Consider the following 15837-nt stretch of genomic DNA (forward strand, 5'->3'; position numbering starts at 1 on the left):
AAACGGGTAAAAAAGGCAGAGGAGACTCAGACGAGAGAAGAGTGGATGTGTGGGTGAACATCATGGCTGTGATTATTCTGTCCTTGGTGTTGACCAGCCGTGAGTGGACCGGGCAGGCTGCATAGGGACTCATCTCTCTCTGGACCTCCCACACACACACACACACACACACACACACACGCTCTCCCCCCTAACCTACACAACACAACACACACACGTTCAGACACACACTTCACCTCTCACTAACACATTCAGAGAACACACACTTCACCTCCCACAGACACGACAAAACACCCCTCCCCAGCCCCCCTCTCTCCCCACAAAAACTCACTTCACCAGCTCGTGGCACACTGACTAATGTGGATCCGTGCCCACTGAAACACTAGCTGTCACACAAGCCAACAAAAGCCCTTAAAATAAACAGTTTCCATTTCAGTTTTGGAAGTTAGTCTGAGGTGATCATGTTAAGGTGTTTCGGCTGTCGTCAAAGTGTGTGTGTGTGTGTGTGTGTGTGGGGGGGGGGTTGATTTTGAAGACCCTCCCTCCTCAACGTGGTGCTGGAGAGTCACGAAGTGTTATTAATCACTATGAATCACGAGGGCTAATCATGCCACAAACCAAGGTGTTGCATTCAGTTATTTATGCTATTTTGGGCTTCCCACACTGTGCTAATATTAATCAGGTATTATTCACTGTGGATGTTCTCTGTCCCTCAGCTGTAAGGAAACTTTGGGCATTTTTCGCTACCCAGACGATGTGCATAACCCTCTGACTGACAGTAATGGAGTCAAACATGTGAAGTTGGCGTCTGTGTTTCTGCACCTCACTTTGAGCTGTTTGAGGACATGTGCCGTTCTCAGCTCTGAGGAGAGCAGTATCAGTACAGCAGTGCTTAACTCCCAAGTCTTCATTCTGGGTATTCATTCAGTGAGGGGCTGCCAGCTTTAAAAAAAAATGTTTTGTTCGTTTTATATCATACCTTGAAAGGATATGTATTTAGATAGAGCAGAGAGAAAACAGGACATGACACGCACATCACGGTCTGCTGGAGAGAAACGGCTCCTACACATGAAACTGTCACTATGGCAACACTATCCTCCTCGGAATGTCATTTCTGGTTCACCTGTGCTGCATGTTCTTTCACTGTGGAGACACTGAACTTCCTCTACCGTCACCCATTCTTTCTCTTCTTTCCTCCCTTTTTTCTCTCTCTCTCTCTCTTTCTCTCTCTCTCTCTCTCTCTCTCTCTCTCTCTCTCTCTCTATCTATCTGTCTCTCTCTCTTTCTCATCCTCCCCCTGTCCCCTTCCATCCCCCCTCCCTCTCTCCCTTCTCTACCTCTCTTTTAACATGCCTCTCTCATCTGCCTGCCAGCAACAACTCTATGAAACTACACCGTTCATACAGAGATCAGTCATCCAACCAAAGAAAAAAGTCAAACTCAGAGTAAACAAAACATACAGTATAACGGGAAGCTCACACAAAAGAACCCCCCTCACACACACTCCTTATGAGATCGGGCCGGTAACATTATTAATCTGTCCAGAATCCTCTCTCCTCCTGTTGTATGAGGGGTTTCCATGGTAACGGCGGTAGCTTTGTTTTTTTTGCGTGCTCTGCGTTGGTGTGTTAGAGTAGGCGAGAGGGCGCGGAGAGACTGGCGGTGTCACTAGACTGTGAGACAGTCAGGATGGTGGGGCGAGATGGACACACGGGGGCGGCAATCAAGCTTCTGAGAGCGTGTAGTGTGTGTGTGTGTGTGTGTGTGTGTGTGTGTGTAGTGTGAGTGAGTGTGTCTGTGTGTGTGTAGTGTGCATGTGTGTAGTGTGTGTGTGTGTGTAGTGTGTGTGTGTGTGTGTGTGTAGTGTGTGTGTGTGTGTAGTGTGAGTGAGTGTGTCTGTGTGTGTGTGTAGTGTGCATGTGTGTAGTGTGTCTGTGTGTGTAGTGTGTGTGTGTGTGTAGTGTGTGTGTGTGTGTGTGTGTGTGTGTGTGTGTGTAGTGTGCATGTGTGTAGTGTGTTTGTGTGTGTAGTGTGTGTGTAGTGTGTGTGTAGTGTGTGTGTGTAGTGTGCATGTGTGTAGTGTGTTTGTGTGTCTAGTGTGTGTGTAGTGTGTGTGTAGTGTGTGTGTGTGTGTAGTGTGTGTGTGTAGTGTGCATGTGTGTAGTGTGTTTGTGTGTCTAGTGTGTGTGTAGTGTGTGTAGTGTGTGTAGTGTGTGTAGTGTGTGTGTAGTGTGTGTGTGTGTGTAGTGTGTGTAGTGTGTGTAGTCCACACTGGACAGACGGGGGTGGCATCAGGCTTTGTCTGGAACAAAATGTCTCAACTCTCTTCTCCACTGGTCTCCTGTCTCTTTCTTAATCTCTCTTTATCTTTTTTTATTGCTCTTTTTCTATTTATTTCTCTCTCTTTATTTCTCTCTCTCTCGTCCAGAAACAGACATAAATGCCTAGAGTTTAGAACCTTTCAGCCACATAGACGCTACACACTGAATACTATATCTAACACACTGCACACTGCATGCTATATCCTACACACTACACACTGCATACTATATCTAACACACTACACACTGCATGCTGTATCTAACACACTACACACTGCATGCTATATCCTACACACTGCATACTATATCTAACACACTACACACTGCATACTATATCTAACAAACTACACACTGCATGCTATATCTAACACACTACACACTGCATGCTATATCTAACACACTACACAATGCATGCTATATCCTACATACTATATCCTACACACTACACATTGAATACTATATCCTACATACTATATCCTACACACTACACACTGAATACTATATCCTACATACTATATCCTACACACTACACACTGCATGCTATATCCTACATACTATATCCTACACACTACATACTGAATACTATATCTAACACACTACACACTGCATACTATATCCTACACACTACACAATGCTGTAAGGGGCTCTGATCAGGACTAACCGGAACCATCTCAGTATTTAGTGAATCGATCAACTCCCTCGTTCAGCAGTCTTCTCTGCTCTAATATGTGCGTTTGTGTATCTGTATCTGTGAGAAAACCATCTGAACCTGGGTCGGAAGTACGGCCATGTGCCTGTTGAGTTGGGAGATGTGACAACATTGCCCTCTACAGTGATGACTTGGTATGTGTGACAGTCTTGTGGCTTCAGAGGTTTCTGTGTCTTATGACAGACGTGAATGAAATGCTGGGCGTAAACACAGATTACAACAAATAGCCAGACACCTTTGTTTGAATGATGAACTGATGAACTAATCATTAGTTCATCAGTTCATCATTCAAACAAAGGTGTCTGGCTATTTGTTGTTACGCAGGCCTGTGAAATAAACCCCAGAAATGTAAATGGGGTGAGGGTGGGGGAAGGAGAGGGGATGGGTGAGGGAAGGAGAGGGGATGGGTGAGGGAAGGAGAGGGGATGGGTGAGGGAAGGAGAGGGGATGGGTGAGGGAAGGAGAGGGGATGGGTGAGGGAAGGAGAGGGGATGGGTGAGGGAAGGAGAGGGGAGGTGAGAGTTTCTCCACAAGACCTGAAGAGTATTCCTCACTGTTTTTAAGTTTCAATCTTTAGCAACAATACAAGTAGGCTGCAGGATTTCTGGGCCCTCTTTCCATTTAATCCAGTCTATATTTGTTGTTATGGTTTCAACTCTTACAATACATATTATTCATTTAACTGACGCTTTTATCCAAAGCCACATACAAACGGTGCTTGTGGAAATACAGAAGTGTAGGATCTCAAACACCACACACAAAGAACGTGGCTTTGAAAGCCAAGTTAGGGTGTGAGAGAGTGATATCAAATAAACAAATCCTATGAGAGAATTTCTTATGAACAGTATAGTATGTAAGTTAAATCTTAAACCTGAAAACCTCTGGGATCTCTGCCCTCTCTGTTTTGAAAACAAACAGAAAGACAGCCTGTCGCCATTTTGGATTAGAAACGTCACAACACAACCTTGGAGTTTTATTTGAGTCATTGCGTAAAAAAAATACAAATTAACTCAATCAATTGATATCGCCCTGATAATAGCACTGTAAACAATTCTTGATCACTGCTGTCTACTAGGTTAAGGTTTTTGTTTTCTCTTACACATCTTCTGTGGGCAATCTGGATTGTCTTCTTATTTAAATAAGGCTCAAGTCTCCAGTCTCAGAGCTGAGGAGTATTCTTCACTGTTTTTAAGTTTCAATCTTTAGCAACAATACAAGTAGGCTGCAGGATTTCTGGGCCCTTTTTCCAATTAATCCAGTCTACATTTGTTGTTATGGTTTCAATTCTTACAATACATATTATTCATTTAGCTGACGCTTTTATCCAAAGCCACATATAAACGGTGCAAGTGGAAATACAGAAGTGTAGGATCTCAACACAGAGAACGTAGAGAAGGTTTTTATTTTCTCTTACACATCTTCTGTGGGCAATCTGGATTGTCTTCTTATTTAAACGAGGATCAAGTCTCCAGTCTCGGTTGTTCTACTCCTGACTCCCAGAGACAATTAGGAGAAGACTGTGAATGGCCCAGCCTTCAACACTTTGGGTTTGCTCTCCATTCTGTGAAGTGGGGGGGATGGTCACAGCCTTTGTTGCTCCAGGAGGGGGGCCTGATATTATCTTCTGGAATCACACCCCTGTGGGAACACCTCGCATCGACACAAAGACAAACCTGAGGGCTCACTCCATCCAGGTGGGCCCCACTATGCATGTCACAGCTTCAGACAAAGACCACGCTCCCCTCTCTCTCACACATCCCAATTTGACTTTCAAAATGACGGGGTGGAGAGGAGGGGGCCCTAGGGACACCAGAATTCAAAATGGCTTTATGGAGACTTCTTTGTGTGCAGATTCCACATGTTCATGTTCACACAAGCTTTGCGACACAGCCACAGCTAGTTCCCCTTCTCATCTTTGTCTCTAACGCCGTAACCCTTTCTATCTGCAATATTTGGACGTTGCTTCTTTGGATAAAAGCAGCAGCTGAATAAAATGTCATATGTATTTGTAAACTCAGTCCCACCACTGGTTAGACCAGCACAATGAGCTGCAGCAAGGTATACGTCTATAGAAAAGTCTGCATTAAGACGTTCATTTTGCATGTTGTTTTCTGTGATATTGGCCTACTATTTCAATTAGCTCATGTATGGTGTATTTGTAAACAAAAGTATCAGTATATAAAGTTGTTTAGGTTTAGTTTAGACTCTTTACATGAAAATGACACACGCATGAATGATGACCAAAACAAACTGAACTGTCTGACAATCAAAATGTATGCCTCTCTTAAAATATTTTTTACTTAATAATTTCGAGTGTATACCTTCAGTTTGGATGAGGAAGAAGTCAGAAAATTCTCTTAATAATGTGTTTTATGTCCTAAAAAACTTTTTAAAAACGAAAAGGCTCCCGAAATTAAGGCTAGACCATGGAGGTGAGAAACATATTTTTTCTGGCATGGGTTAACTGCTGCATTCTCTACAGAATTGTGCTCTACAGAACCGTGGTTCTGTAGAGCAGGACAAACCGAAGAAAGTTATTAAAAAACTAACTAAACTAACTATATTAAAAAAATATTTACGATGTATTTTTACTCTCAAGTAAACCCAGAATCAGTTCTCGGCTTCTTATAATCTGCAATTATAATGAACTTTTTTTTCTGTTGTCTTGCAAGAAACCTTTAATTTCAAACGAATCACCGGGCAAAGGCTGATCTGGTCTATTCAAGTTGTCCATAGTCCCTCCCTCTCAAAGTCATTTAAATACTCCCCACGCACCCTCAAGAACAGAGCGCGCCACCCAGTCTTCCCTTTCGACGTGCATCCCTGAGCACCAGCCGCTTTCGTATCCGCCAGCTAAAGGTAAGAATTTATTCGGTTTCTTATGTCTTTTTTTTTTACTCCAACTAGCATGCAACATATTGTTATGCGTTTTTAGACGCTAGGTCCAATTATTCGTTCGTCACAGAATGTGATTATTTTCTACTATTGTAAATGTAGGATTTACCGTGCCTTCCTGGAAAATCGCTTTTTTTTTCAAGGAAGCTAGGTTGCATAACTGCCTAGAAAACGAAACTACACCAGTATTTTAGTTATCCTGTAACATGACTATGCTTCTTAAACGCATTGTATAGTACCAATCCATTTCGACGCCATAGTGGGGTAGTTCATATTGAATAACATCTGGCTATGTAGCATTAGCTTAGCAGCAGGCCAGGTGGTGGCGGACTAGGCCAACAACGTGGTCTTGATATAAAATGGCGCTTCAATCTGGCCTTCCTTTGAACATTAGCCTCAAGCTAATCCGACCCTACCGTTGCAGACCCCAGATTATTATGCACAATGTTTGTTATATTGACTATAGTTTATATTTTAGTATGTCTGTATTAATGTTGGTCAACAATCGTTACAATCCATCGACGTCAAGCTAGCATACCACAATCGGCTACAAGTGCGTAGAAGTGAATCGCACGTAATTTTGTTCAGCTTCAAACACTACGTGGCCTTTTATTTTTTTTATTTCCAAGTGGTTTGATTACTAACATGGATGTTGTATTCTTGGATATTAAAACAACGTTCTTAAGTAAAACCCTTTGTTTTGGGCTACCATCGAATTAATTCAATTATTGTCACAGACAAAGAAAGATGTCCGACGAAGGAAAACTTTTCGTCGGTGGCCTGAGCTTCGACACAAACGAAGAGTCTTTGGAGGCGGCTTTCTCCAAGTATGGAAACATTGCAAAAGGTAAACACCACAGAATGATTTACTGGCGACACCTATATGATATTATTTTTGTATATACAGTTGCATTTCCTAATAATCATTTACGTCTTATTGTCCGCAGTTGATGTGATCAGAGACAAAGACACAGGAAGGTCTCGTGGATTTGGCTTCGTCAAGTACGATAATGCCGATGACGCAAAGGAGGCGTTGGGCGAAATGAACGGAAAAGTGAGTAGATCTTGGCGCCAACATCGGGCCCTCGACAACCAGCCATGTTGGTATTGGATGAACCATTGTACCACGACCACGTGGTGGCCGAACTCTGTACTGCTAGCATTGCATACTAGCATGACTAAACAAGTCTATGGCTTGACCATTTAAAGCTATTTATACCATAAATGACATTCAGTTATTTCATAAGCAGTCTAATTGGTTTAAATCAAGAGCCTGTTTCCACTGTATTTAATATTTGCAATTTATTAAATTAAACATTTCTTTTTTTGCAGACCGTGGATGGCAGGACGATTCGTGTGGACGAGGCAGGAAAGGGTGGAGGCCGAGGTGGCGGCGGCGGAGGCAATGGCGGCTACAGAGGAGGACGCGGCGGATATGGTGGGGGAGGAGGATATGGTGGAGGCAGAGGTGGGCGTGGTTACTCACGAGGTAAGGGCTGGCTGTACTGCAATATGGTGTGATTTCCCTTGATCTCCATTTGCTCCCTGGCTACGCCCTCCTTTAGAGAGAGAAACCAACCTCTACACATTTCCGTGCACGTGAATTATTTTGTTAAACCTGGGGTTTGGGATCTGGTTTCCTAGGTGGTGGTGGTGGAGGATATGGTGGTGGTGGAGACAGGGGGTACGGCAGCAGCAGGAGCTATGATTCAGGCGACCGGGGCTATGGCGGCGGCGGTGGAGACAGAGGATATGGCGGCGGCGGCGGAGGCTACAGGAGTGGAGGAGGTGGCGGGTATTCCTCCGGCGGTGGCGGATACAGGGACAATAGGTGAGCTTGAGGATGTTTGAGACCATGTTGGAACTCTTTATTTTATTTTTATTTTTTATTTAACCAGTGGACTATAACGAACATGCACAGTATAAGTAAATGAATCAAGTGTGGACTTGAGAAGTGAGATTTTTGTAAATAACGGGCGTTGCCCAGAAGCTTCAGTGATGCGAGTAGTGCTCAAGGACCTTACTCTTTTTCTCTATTTCCCATTTCAATGTTAGGGGCCAGGGTGGCTATGGAGACCGGTCGGGCGGCTCCTACAGAGACGGCTATGACAGCTATGGTATGTATGACAAGATGCCCCTCCCCCCACACACGACAGGCCACGCCTCTTGGCTCACCTGATGTTAGTTTTAAGGTTTTCATAGGGGCCCTCAATCTCCCCCGAAGGCATTTGGCTTTTTTGGGGGGGAAGGGTTACTGTTCATTTAGGGAGACTCCACCTACCTCTGCTTAAAGTCCAGATGTTTTAAGGGTGTGTAGTGGGTGTAGCAGTGGGATTGTCAATGTTCCTTCCAACTTTCAGTGTCCTTACTTGTACCCGCTTCTTGTCCTCAGCTTCACACGAGTAAAAATCCTCCCTGATTCAAGATCATCCCTTGGCTGGCTGTATTTAAAAACAGATGCGCTCCTCAAGAAATATGTCCATGTTGTGTTATTGACCTGATTTTTTTTCTGTAGTCCTATTCTGTGTTCCAGTAGCTCGAGCACCTTGAAGTTAGTTTCGGCCATTCCTTTATAAACCATGTTTAAAAGTTAAAAACAGAGAAAAAAAAGATCCAGTTCGATGTCTTGTGTGGTGAGACATGCTCCTTCAGCCTTTCGTTTTGGTTACATGATAAAAGCAATGTCTTGTTGGTCCCGTCAAATGCTAACTTTGGTGGAAAGTAACCCATTCCTGCTCACAGGCGCTTGTTTCCCTGAAACAGCTGCTGTTTCGACGTTCCTTCGCCCTGTTTTCACCTAGCACTGACATCTCCCCCTGGCCTGTTCCCCTTACCTGGGGGCGTGCGTCCATTGGGACCTGTTTACCATTTCAGTTCCTCTATTTTATTTCTATGACCATGTCCGTGACCTACCTCCTGCCACGTTTTAAACCAGAGCGAAAAGATTCCACTTAGAAAGCTGGCGGGTGGGGATGTACTTTTTGGATTTTATAGATATATTATACATTCCTTAAGTGTTGCTAGGCAGCAAAGCCTCCTCCTCGGCATCTAATAGAAAGTTGTTGACTTACTTGAGGGTCCTGTATGTGTGCCGTTTCCACAAAGAGTGAATTCCTTTCAGACTGGTGACCCCACACGCCTGAAGAGGTTGGCTGTTAAATGGAAGTAGTAAAATTCACCGTGCTACAGCCAACCTAAAGGTATCTCTTTTTTTGTTCCTTTTGGTTCTCAATGTTTTTTTTTTTGCTCTGCTCAACTTCTTGCATTTTTAAATGTGCTGTTATGATGGACTGAACTGTAGAAAAGATCAACGTCAAATGTTACTTCTCTCTCTGCCCAATATGATAATTCCACATGGGAACGATTTTGTACTTTCTGTTCTTTGTATCATCAACATTGAAGATTTATTTTTTGTCAATTCTGGCTTCATGGAGCCTATTAAAGCGATTTTGTTCAAAATATTCTGATTCCTTGTGCCTTTCAAAAGTAATTTGTAGGGGTTGAACTTAAGTCATATTAATAGTATTATTAGGAAACAATTGGATTTGTCATTCAAACTTGACCACATAAAATAAATTAAGGATAATTTGCAAACTGATGCAGGGCCCACTAAATGGCCTCCCTTTCTACCTCAAAGGTGTCTAGTGTTGGCCAATACCACCAGTGAGTGGTACTGTCTACTGAACAGGGTCGAATGCAGTCAACCAGTGAGGATGGTAGTTACAAGATAATCCAGTCTGGTTATCCATGGTGGTGTTTGGTTTGTGGGGAAAAAGCTGGTCAGAAGTACAGTTCCAGTCAATCCGTTGACATCTCAAACAAGCCATGTGAAACTTGACTCAATCCCATGCTCAGGGGGCGACGTACACCCTAGCAGGATTTACATTGTTGGTTGTTGGCTTGGTGTTTGTCAGAGGATGCAGTGGTTGTGTTAATGCTTCGCTGCGTTCAAGAGCTCAGCTGCTACGTAAACCTAGGAGTCCTTGAAGGAGTGTGAAGTGTTGCGCCTGCTACCGCCAAGTGCTCGTCTGATGTGAAAGCTGCTCTGTTGCCTAGGTTCAGAGACAGTAGGCCTGTTCACTTGAGGTAAAAACCAATTCCTTTTTGCTCTCCTGCTCATATTCTTCAAACTCAGTTGCTTCCATTTGTGTTCATTTAATATCTGGTGTTCTTAGATGCACTCCCCATCCCTCGCCACCCTCTCTTCCAATTCAGTCTTCAGTCAACATCCCCCCCCCCACACCTTTTGTGTTTATTTTGAAACTCCTTTTGCAAGATGGCTGAAGAGCACCTGAAGATGCAGAGGCCCGGCTCCTCAGGTCCACTAGCGAAGGACATTTCTAGGATCCAGCCCTGTACTCACCCATCACCCTCATCAAGCTAGTTCAGGTCTCTTCATGTGTTTCGAACCTCCAGTGAAGAAATTCAACCTTCCTGACGCTCTCAATTGACCCTCCTCCGGCCAGGCCTCTTAAACCAGTCTGCTTCAGCAATTATTATTTTATTGTTTTTGATCCTCTTCTCCAGTTATACCTGTATTGGGCGAGTGCTCAGACCAGTCGGTCACATCAGTACTGAGTAGTCTTGTTTAGAAGAACGTAGGTTGAGCACTCTTACTGCATGCCTGTAACCTTTTTGGAAGTGTGTGTTTGTACCTGTTTTGACTGGCTGCTATCTTCTGTTCAGGGGATCCCAGGTGATTGTCTGGGAGGATGTGGTGGCGTGCCAGTGTGCGGAGCATCAGGGTTAGGGTTCCCTTCCAGCCCAGCAGGTAGGGCTGGCCCAACGTCACTGGTCTGTGTTTCTACTGCATCCTTTCCTAAAACTTTAAACCCTGTAACTCCTCCCTACCACACTTTAAAATGCATTGTACTTCCTTCCCACCACCCTAAAATTCATCCTCAACTCCTTCACTCTTTCCATCTGAGATCAGGCAGGAAGTTGGTAGATTGCATTAGTGACCCTAACCTGCACACGCGAGTCTTCTGTTCACTGGACTGTAAGCCCATAGAAACCTCCTCCTGGAGTCTGAGCCTGGAAGAGATTCAGAGGCTCTGCTGATGCATTCTGTCATGGCTTTGTCACATTTGAGTCATGCATTAATTCTCATTACTCTTTGTTTCAGATGCGAGGGGCCGTGGTTAAAGCTCAAGCTGGAAGAAGTCCAGGCTGAAGACTCGGAGCAGCGTGTCTGTAGAGACCCAGCGTAGAGCTCTGTTCACTCATGATGGTGGAACAGGAAGAAGAATCCTGTGTTCATCTCTCAGATGTGGAACACGTGCATGGTTGAGCCTCCTTCTGGGGTCACCTCCCCTGGGGTCACCTCCCCTGGGGTCACCTCCCCTGGGGTCACCTCCCCTGGGGTCACCTCCCCTGGGGTCACCTCCCCTGGGGTCACCTCCCCTGGGGTCACCTCCCAACCAGGAACAGTAGCAGAAGCCAGGGGCCTAGTACTCACTTATGTCCTGACTTGAGAGATGGGCAGGAGAGACATTGGTTCTACATGTTTTTTGTTTGTTTAATTTGGCTTCTCTGCAGGGCAATATTGCAGCAATGTCCCTGTGACTGCGAGTACTAAAAAGATCAAATCCCGGGCCGGTCCATTTCCCAAATTGCCTTACATGATATTCATTAACGAAACCTATCTCTCCTCAAAACCATGTCATGTTTTCCCTGTACCTTTGTACTGTTGTGCACTGTCAGAGTGAGTTAGGAGTGTGAAATCAGAGATTTGACACATATTTATGAATGGTAATTATCCAGTATTTAGCTAACATCATCTCCTGGCTAACAACTAGGTGAATTTCACTACTGTCTTTTGGTAAGCAGACAGCTACCCATACAGGCTAGCATATAGCCTGGTACACATGTCCCGTTACATATGGCCGTCAGGATAACTCATAGATCAGCCTTGTTTAAGACTATTTCCCTTTAACTCAGGAATTTGTTTTTCTTTCAAAAGGAGATTGACAGGTTGGGCACTACTGACTAAGAAAGTAAATCCAAAGTAGCGACACTAGGCAAATCTTTAGAAAATGTCGTTTCTTCAACTAATTGCTCATCTTTAATTCTGTCAGTTTCAGTTGTTAAAAACACGTATCTCCTGGTGTTGCTGTGAAGCTTCTGGCTATTGTTGACCATGTAACGTGTGAGATTTTAACATGGAGGTCCATACAAAATGCCCAGGCAGATGTTTGGTGCTGCCCCCTTGTGGTCGTGTGTAGTATGACATCAGAGAAATTACAAAATGGGTGACTTGGCATGATGCCAGGGAAACAATGATGGATTCTTGGTTTGAACCAAAAAACTTGTCTGATGTAAATATTGTCTTAAATGTCTGCTTATGCGAAATAAAAACATTGAAAAACATGGAGCTATCTAAATTTAATTTGGGAATTTAAACAACTGACATATCTGGGCTTTTGACTAGTCCGGTTTAAACAGCTAGTTGAAACTTTTTCAAACTTTAACTGGAAATATGACTGATTTAACCAGTATATTACAGATTTACTCATCAAACAGAACTCATTGAGCAACTACAGTTTACAGGCTGTGTCGTCCTACTCCAGTTCGGTCAGACAGTCGGTGCCGGCGTATTCTTGAGGGTTGAGATCGTACTTCCTCTGGATGTCGTAGGGAAGAAGTCGTCCCACCAGATAATGAGTCCCACTGAAACTAGCTGCGCATTTCTTTGGTGCCATCAGAGAGATGAGAACGGTGGGGCTGAAACGATCCGTGTTCACCTCTTCCTCCTCCCAGCCTGAAACCAGAAACCAGACATGGTACCTGAATATAAGTTAGGGTTATATAACAGATCAGAAAGAAACATCACTTGGGCATCACGGATCAGGAATATGCATGTTAGAACGATGTCCCGATGATACACCATCACAAAACACAAACATCATATCACTCCGTCAAAACACACGGAAACATTGGCTATCACAAGGTGATGAATAACACAGACAGGCGTCACCAGAGATGGGAATTAACTAAGCATTCGTATTTTTGCTACCTGGCAAATAAAAGTAGGCTACCCATGGGCAATCTTTGCTGTGTTTTACCCGTTTACAGATACATAATTGGATGTTTGAACATAACCAGAAGTAAATAGAAGAGCGGTGGAAAGTAATTACAAATGACGTTATATTTAAAACTATAAAATGAAAATTGAGAAATTCATTTTCACAAAAACATGGACAATTCGTTCAAAAAAGAGAATAGGTGGCAACCGTAACGAGTGAAGCATATGTGCACTTTTGCCATCTCTGCGTGTCACAGCACACACCAGCATAGCACAGAACGCCGCACAGCAATACAAAACAAGCCAATAGGAAGCCAATAGGAAGCGACAGGAGCAGCAGCCGGTTGCCGGTACCGGAGGGGACGTCCACACTGACGATGGGGATGCTGATATGTCGGAGGGAGGACAGGATGCTACCGTACGGCTCCGCCTCCGAGGACGGCTCCGTCTCCAGACCCAAGATGGCGTCCACCACCAGGTTGTAGGCGTTGTTGATGAGCTGCACCTGCAGAGAGAAAAGGGTCACGTGAGGAACAGTACTGCAGCTCTGACAGGAAGTTAGCAGTAGATCTGACAGCAGTTACTGGTCCCCCTGTCTGGACCCCCTGCTGGGTCACCCTGGGGAGTTAGACGCCCCCTTGAGCTCACCTCGTTAGGGAGGAAGGAAAGGAAGGCGATATCGGTTCGCTCACACTGCACCCTGAAGTCCTGGTGCAGGGCCATGGGGGAGCGCTTGGGAGAGTAGACAGTGGGGATGTAGTCCTGGGAGGAGATGGGGTGAGGGTGGAGAGAGGGGGGGGGAGGATGAAGGTAGGGTAAACACAGAAACATGAAGAATGGGAGAAAGAGAGCTGAGAGAACACAAGATCGAACAGGAGCGGAATTCTGGAGCGGAACTGCGTCATGACAACAACAACAGCGATCTCATCAGAGGACCCCGACATGGCTCCACCTCTTAAACACGCTGGAATTGGAGCGCGCCGGCTGGTTACTTACAAACATGCGCAGGTGTCGGGCGCAGGCCAGGCCGATGCAGCCGTTCTGGCCCGGACCACAGACCACCAGCACAGTAGCCTGTCGCTTCTCCAGCGAGCCCAGGGGGAAGGCCTGCGGGCGGGAAGGAGAGAAGGCTAAGGGGGGGGGGGGGGGTACACCCAGAACACAGGAGAGAGAGGAAGAGAGAGGGACAGAGAGGATGGGGAGGGAAATGAGGAGAAAGAGAGAAGGAAAGAGAAAAGGAGTGAGGAAGGGTTACCTTGGTGATGGCGATGGCACAGGCGTGGCCCCAGATCTCCATCAGCTGCTGTTGCCCATAGCGATACTCTCCTAACAACTCCGCTTCCATGGAGACAGCCTCCTCCTTACTGATAGGGTGTTGGAGTTGGTGGGAGGGGCATAGAGAACAACCCTTTCAGTATCCTCAAGATGCAAACTCAGTGGGGGTCATGCTTATACAGCTGCCCAATCAATAACCTCCCCTGCTGGCAACCAGGAAGTGAGGATTTGAACTTTCAACAAGACAGCTCAGCCAATCAGCAGCTCCTCCATTATGGATGAGAGCTGCTGAGCCAGCTCCCTGACCTCCAGGGCTCCTCGAGGGGACCTCCCCTGATGACTCCAAGCCCCAGTGAAGCAGCTGGTGCTGGGCAGGGGACCCAGGAGGTGGACCCCATGGAGGTCAGGAGAACATTCCAGGCACTTCCTTTTCAACCCTGTCACTAACGTACATTCAACTCAGTGTAATCTGTGAGAGACACATCCGTAAACGTGCATCATTAGTGATCGGGTACAGATGATGGGAATCGAACAAAGTGATTTTCTTTGAGAAATTTGAAGACGGGGTAATCAATGAACCGTCCTATTTCAGGTGGACTCCCTGGGGAGTGAGCACTGGGGCCCTCGCCTGATAGGACAGCTGCTGCTCCCAAATGTCACACAGAGAGAGGGACTCACCGCACGCCGACTACAAAACAGAACGTAAACATATGGAACACAAAGACATGATTTAAGAACAACACATATTTGACTGAATTCCATACCTGCAGACCCATTGGCTTACGTCACAATGACTGCTCAGTTTTGGGAGGTGTGAAACAATCACCTTCACAGGAACTAGGAGACTCAAGAGTGTGGAGTGTTTCACCAACACACGCAGGTCAGACAGAGGCAGATTTGAACCCGGGACTTCTCGTCTCTGCAGGTAAATACTCTACCACTGAGCCATGCAGACACACTCACCTGTCAGGTACGGAGGGTGCGTGTGGCGGTGTTTTACCTCAGGTAGCGAAGTGGCTCCTTGACAGTTTCCTCCACATCTGAAGAACTCCGACTCATGGCTCTCCTGAGGACTGGGCGTGCTTCACGGGATGACAGCTTCACGGGATGGTGACTTCACAGGATGGTAACTTCTCTAGATGACAGCTTTGCTGTATGAGAACTTCACAAAATAACTTCTCTGGATGCCAACTTTAGCCGACGCAAACTTCCCGACAGCTCTGACCTCACAGACAAGGTTTTGTTCTTCCCCCGTGTGCTACAGAGTCTGCTGTGTCTGTCTCTGGGGTCTGTGTCCAAGACTGGCTCTGCTGTCTGACCCGCCCTCGCCTTGAGAGGGTCGACATGGGCTCTGATTGGCTGTCGAACAGCCAACCAGCTGAGCTCAACGGGAGAGAACCACCCTGGGGCTCTCAAGATGGCAACACGCTGAGCAGCCTGTGCACGAGCGAAGGGTTCATGTTGGTTTGGTTGCAGTTCTACGTGAATCCCTGTGACATTGCTTGCAAAAAAAAGGTCTATATGAATGAAATATTTGAATTCGATTAGCACTTTATTGCTGATCTGAATTGTTTTCCTTTTGAACCTAACCACATCCTATAACATGCTCAATC

General features: G+C 45.5%; 2 protein-coding genes across 7 annotated transcripts; one reads left to right on the forward strand and one right to left on the reverse strand.

Annotated features, from left to right (window-relative positions):
* Window positions 1–5730: 5730 nt before the first annotated feature.
* On the forward strand, window positions 5731–12294 carry cirbpa (cold inducible RNA binding protein a). Of its 5 annotated transcripts, none has more exons than XR_014767138.1 (8): window positions 5731–5889; window positions 6663–6772; window positions 6873–6979; window positions 7258–7393; window positions 7570–7756; window positions 7981–8042; window positions 10612–10696; window positions 10859–12294. XR_014767138.1 is itself a non-coding variant. In XM_084707230.1 (8 exons), exons 3-8 carry the CDS (start codon window positions 7265–7267, stop codon window positions 11068–11070), a joined length of 549 nt encoding a protein of 182 aa, XP_084563356.1. In that variant the 5' UTR covers window positions 6738–6772; window positions 6873–6979; window positions 7258–7264; the 3' UTR covers window positions 11071–12294. The 5 variants fall into 5 exon arrangements, 3 of the variants coding, with proteins under 3 accessions (XP_084563353.1, XP_084563354.1, XP_084563356.1); XR_014767137.1 differs by having other exon boundaries at window positions 11051–12294; XM_084707230.1 differs by lacking the exon at window positions 5731–5889 and having other exon boundaries at window positions 6738–6772; window positions 10859–10924; window positions 11051–12294.
* LOC146272004 (yjeF N-terminal domain-containing 3-like) lies at window positions 12295–15525 on the reverse strand. 2 transcript variants are annotated; one of them, XM_084707225.1, is made up of 6 exons: window positions 15225–15525; window positions 14205–14313; window positions 13946–14056; window positions 13598–13711; window positions 13304–13454; window positions 12295–12685 (listed from the first exon to the last, which is right to left on the reverse strand). In XM_084707225.1, the coding sequence occupies exons 1-6, from the start codon at window positions 15281–15283 to the stop codon at window positions 12486–12488; spliced, it is 744 nt and encodes a 247-aa protein (XP_084563351.1). In that variant the 5' UTR covers window positions 15284–15525; the 3' UTR covers window positions 12295–12485. The 2 variants fall into 2 exon arrangements, with proteins under 2 accessions (XP_084563351.1, XP_084563352.1); XM_084707226.1 differs by lacking the exon at window positions 13946–14056 and having other exon boundaries at window positions 15225–15524.
* Between the last annotated feature and the right edge of the window lie 312 nt (window positions 15526–15837).

The sequence above is a fragment of the Hypomesus nipponensis genome, chromosome 10 (assembly GCF_054491055.1).
Source record: "Hypomesus nipponensis isolate SF chromosome 10, ASM5449105v1, whole genome shotgun sequence".
In the NCBI taxonomy this organism is placed as follows: Eukaryota; Metazoa; Chordata; class Actinopteri; order Osmeriformes; family Osmeridae; genus Hypomesus; species Hypomesus nipponensis.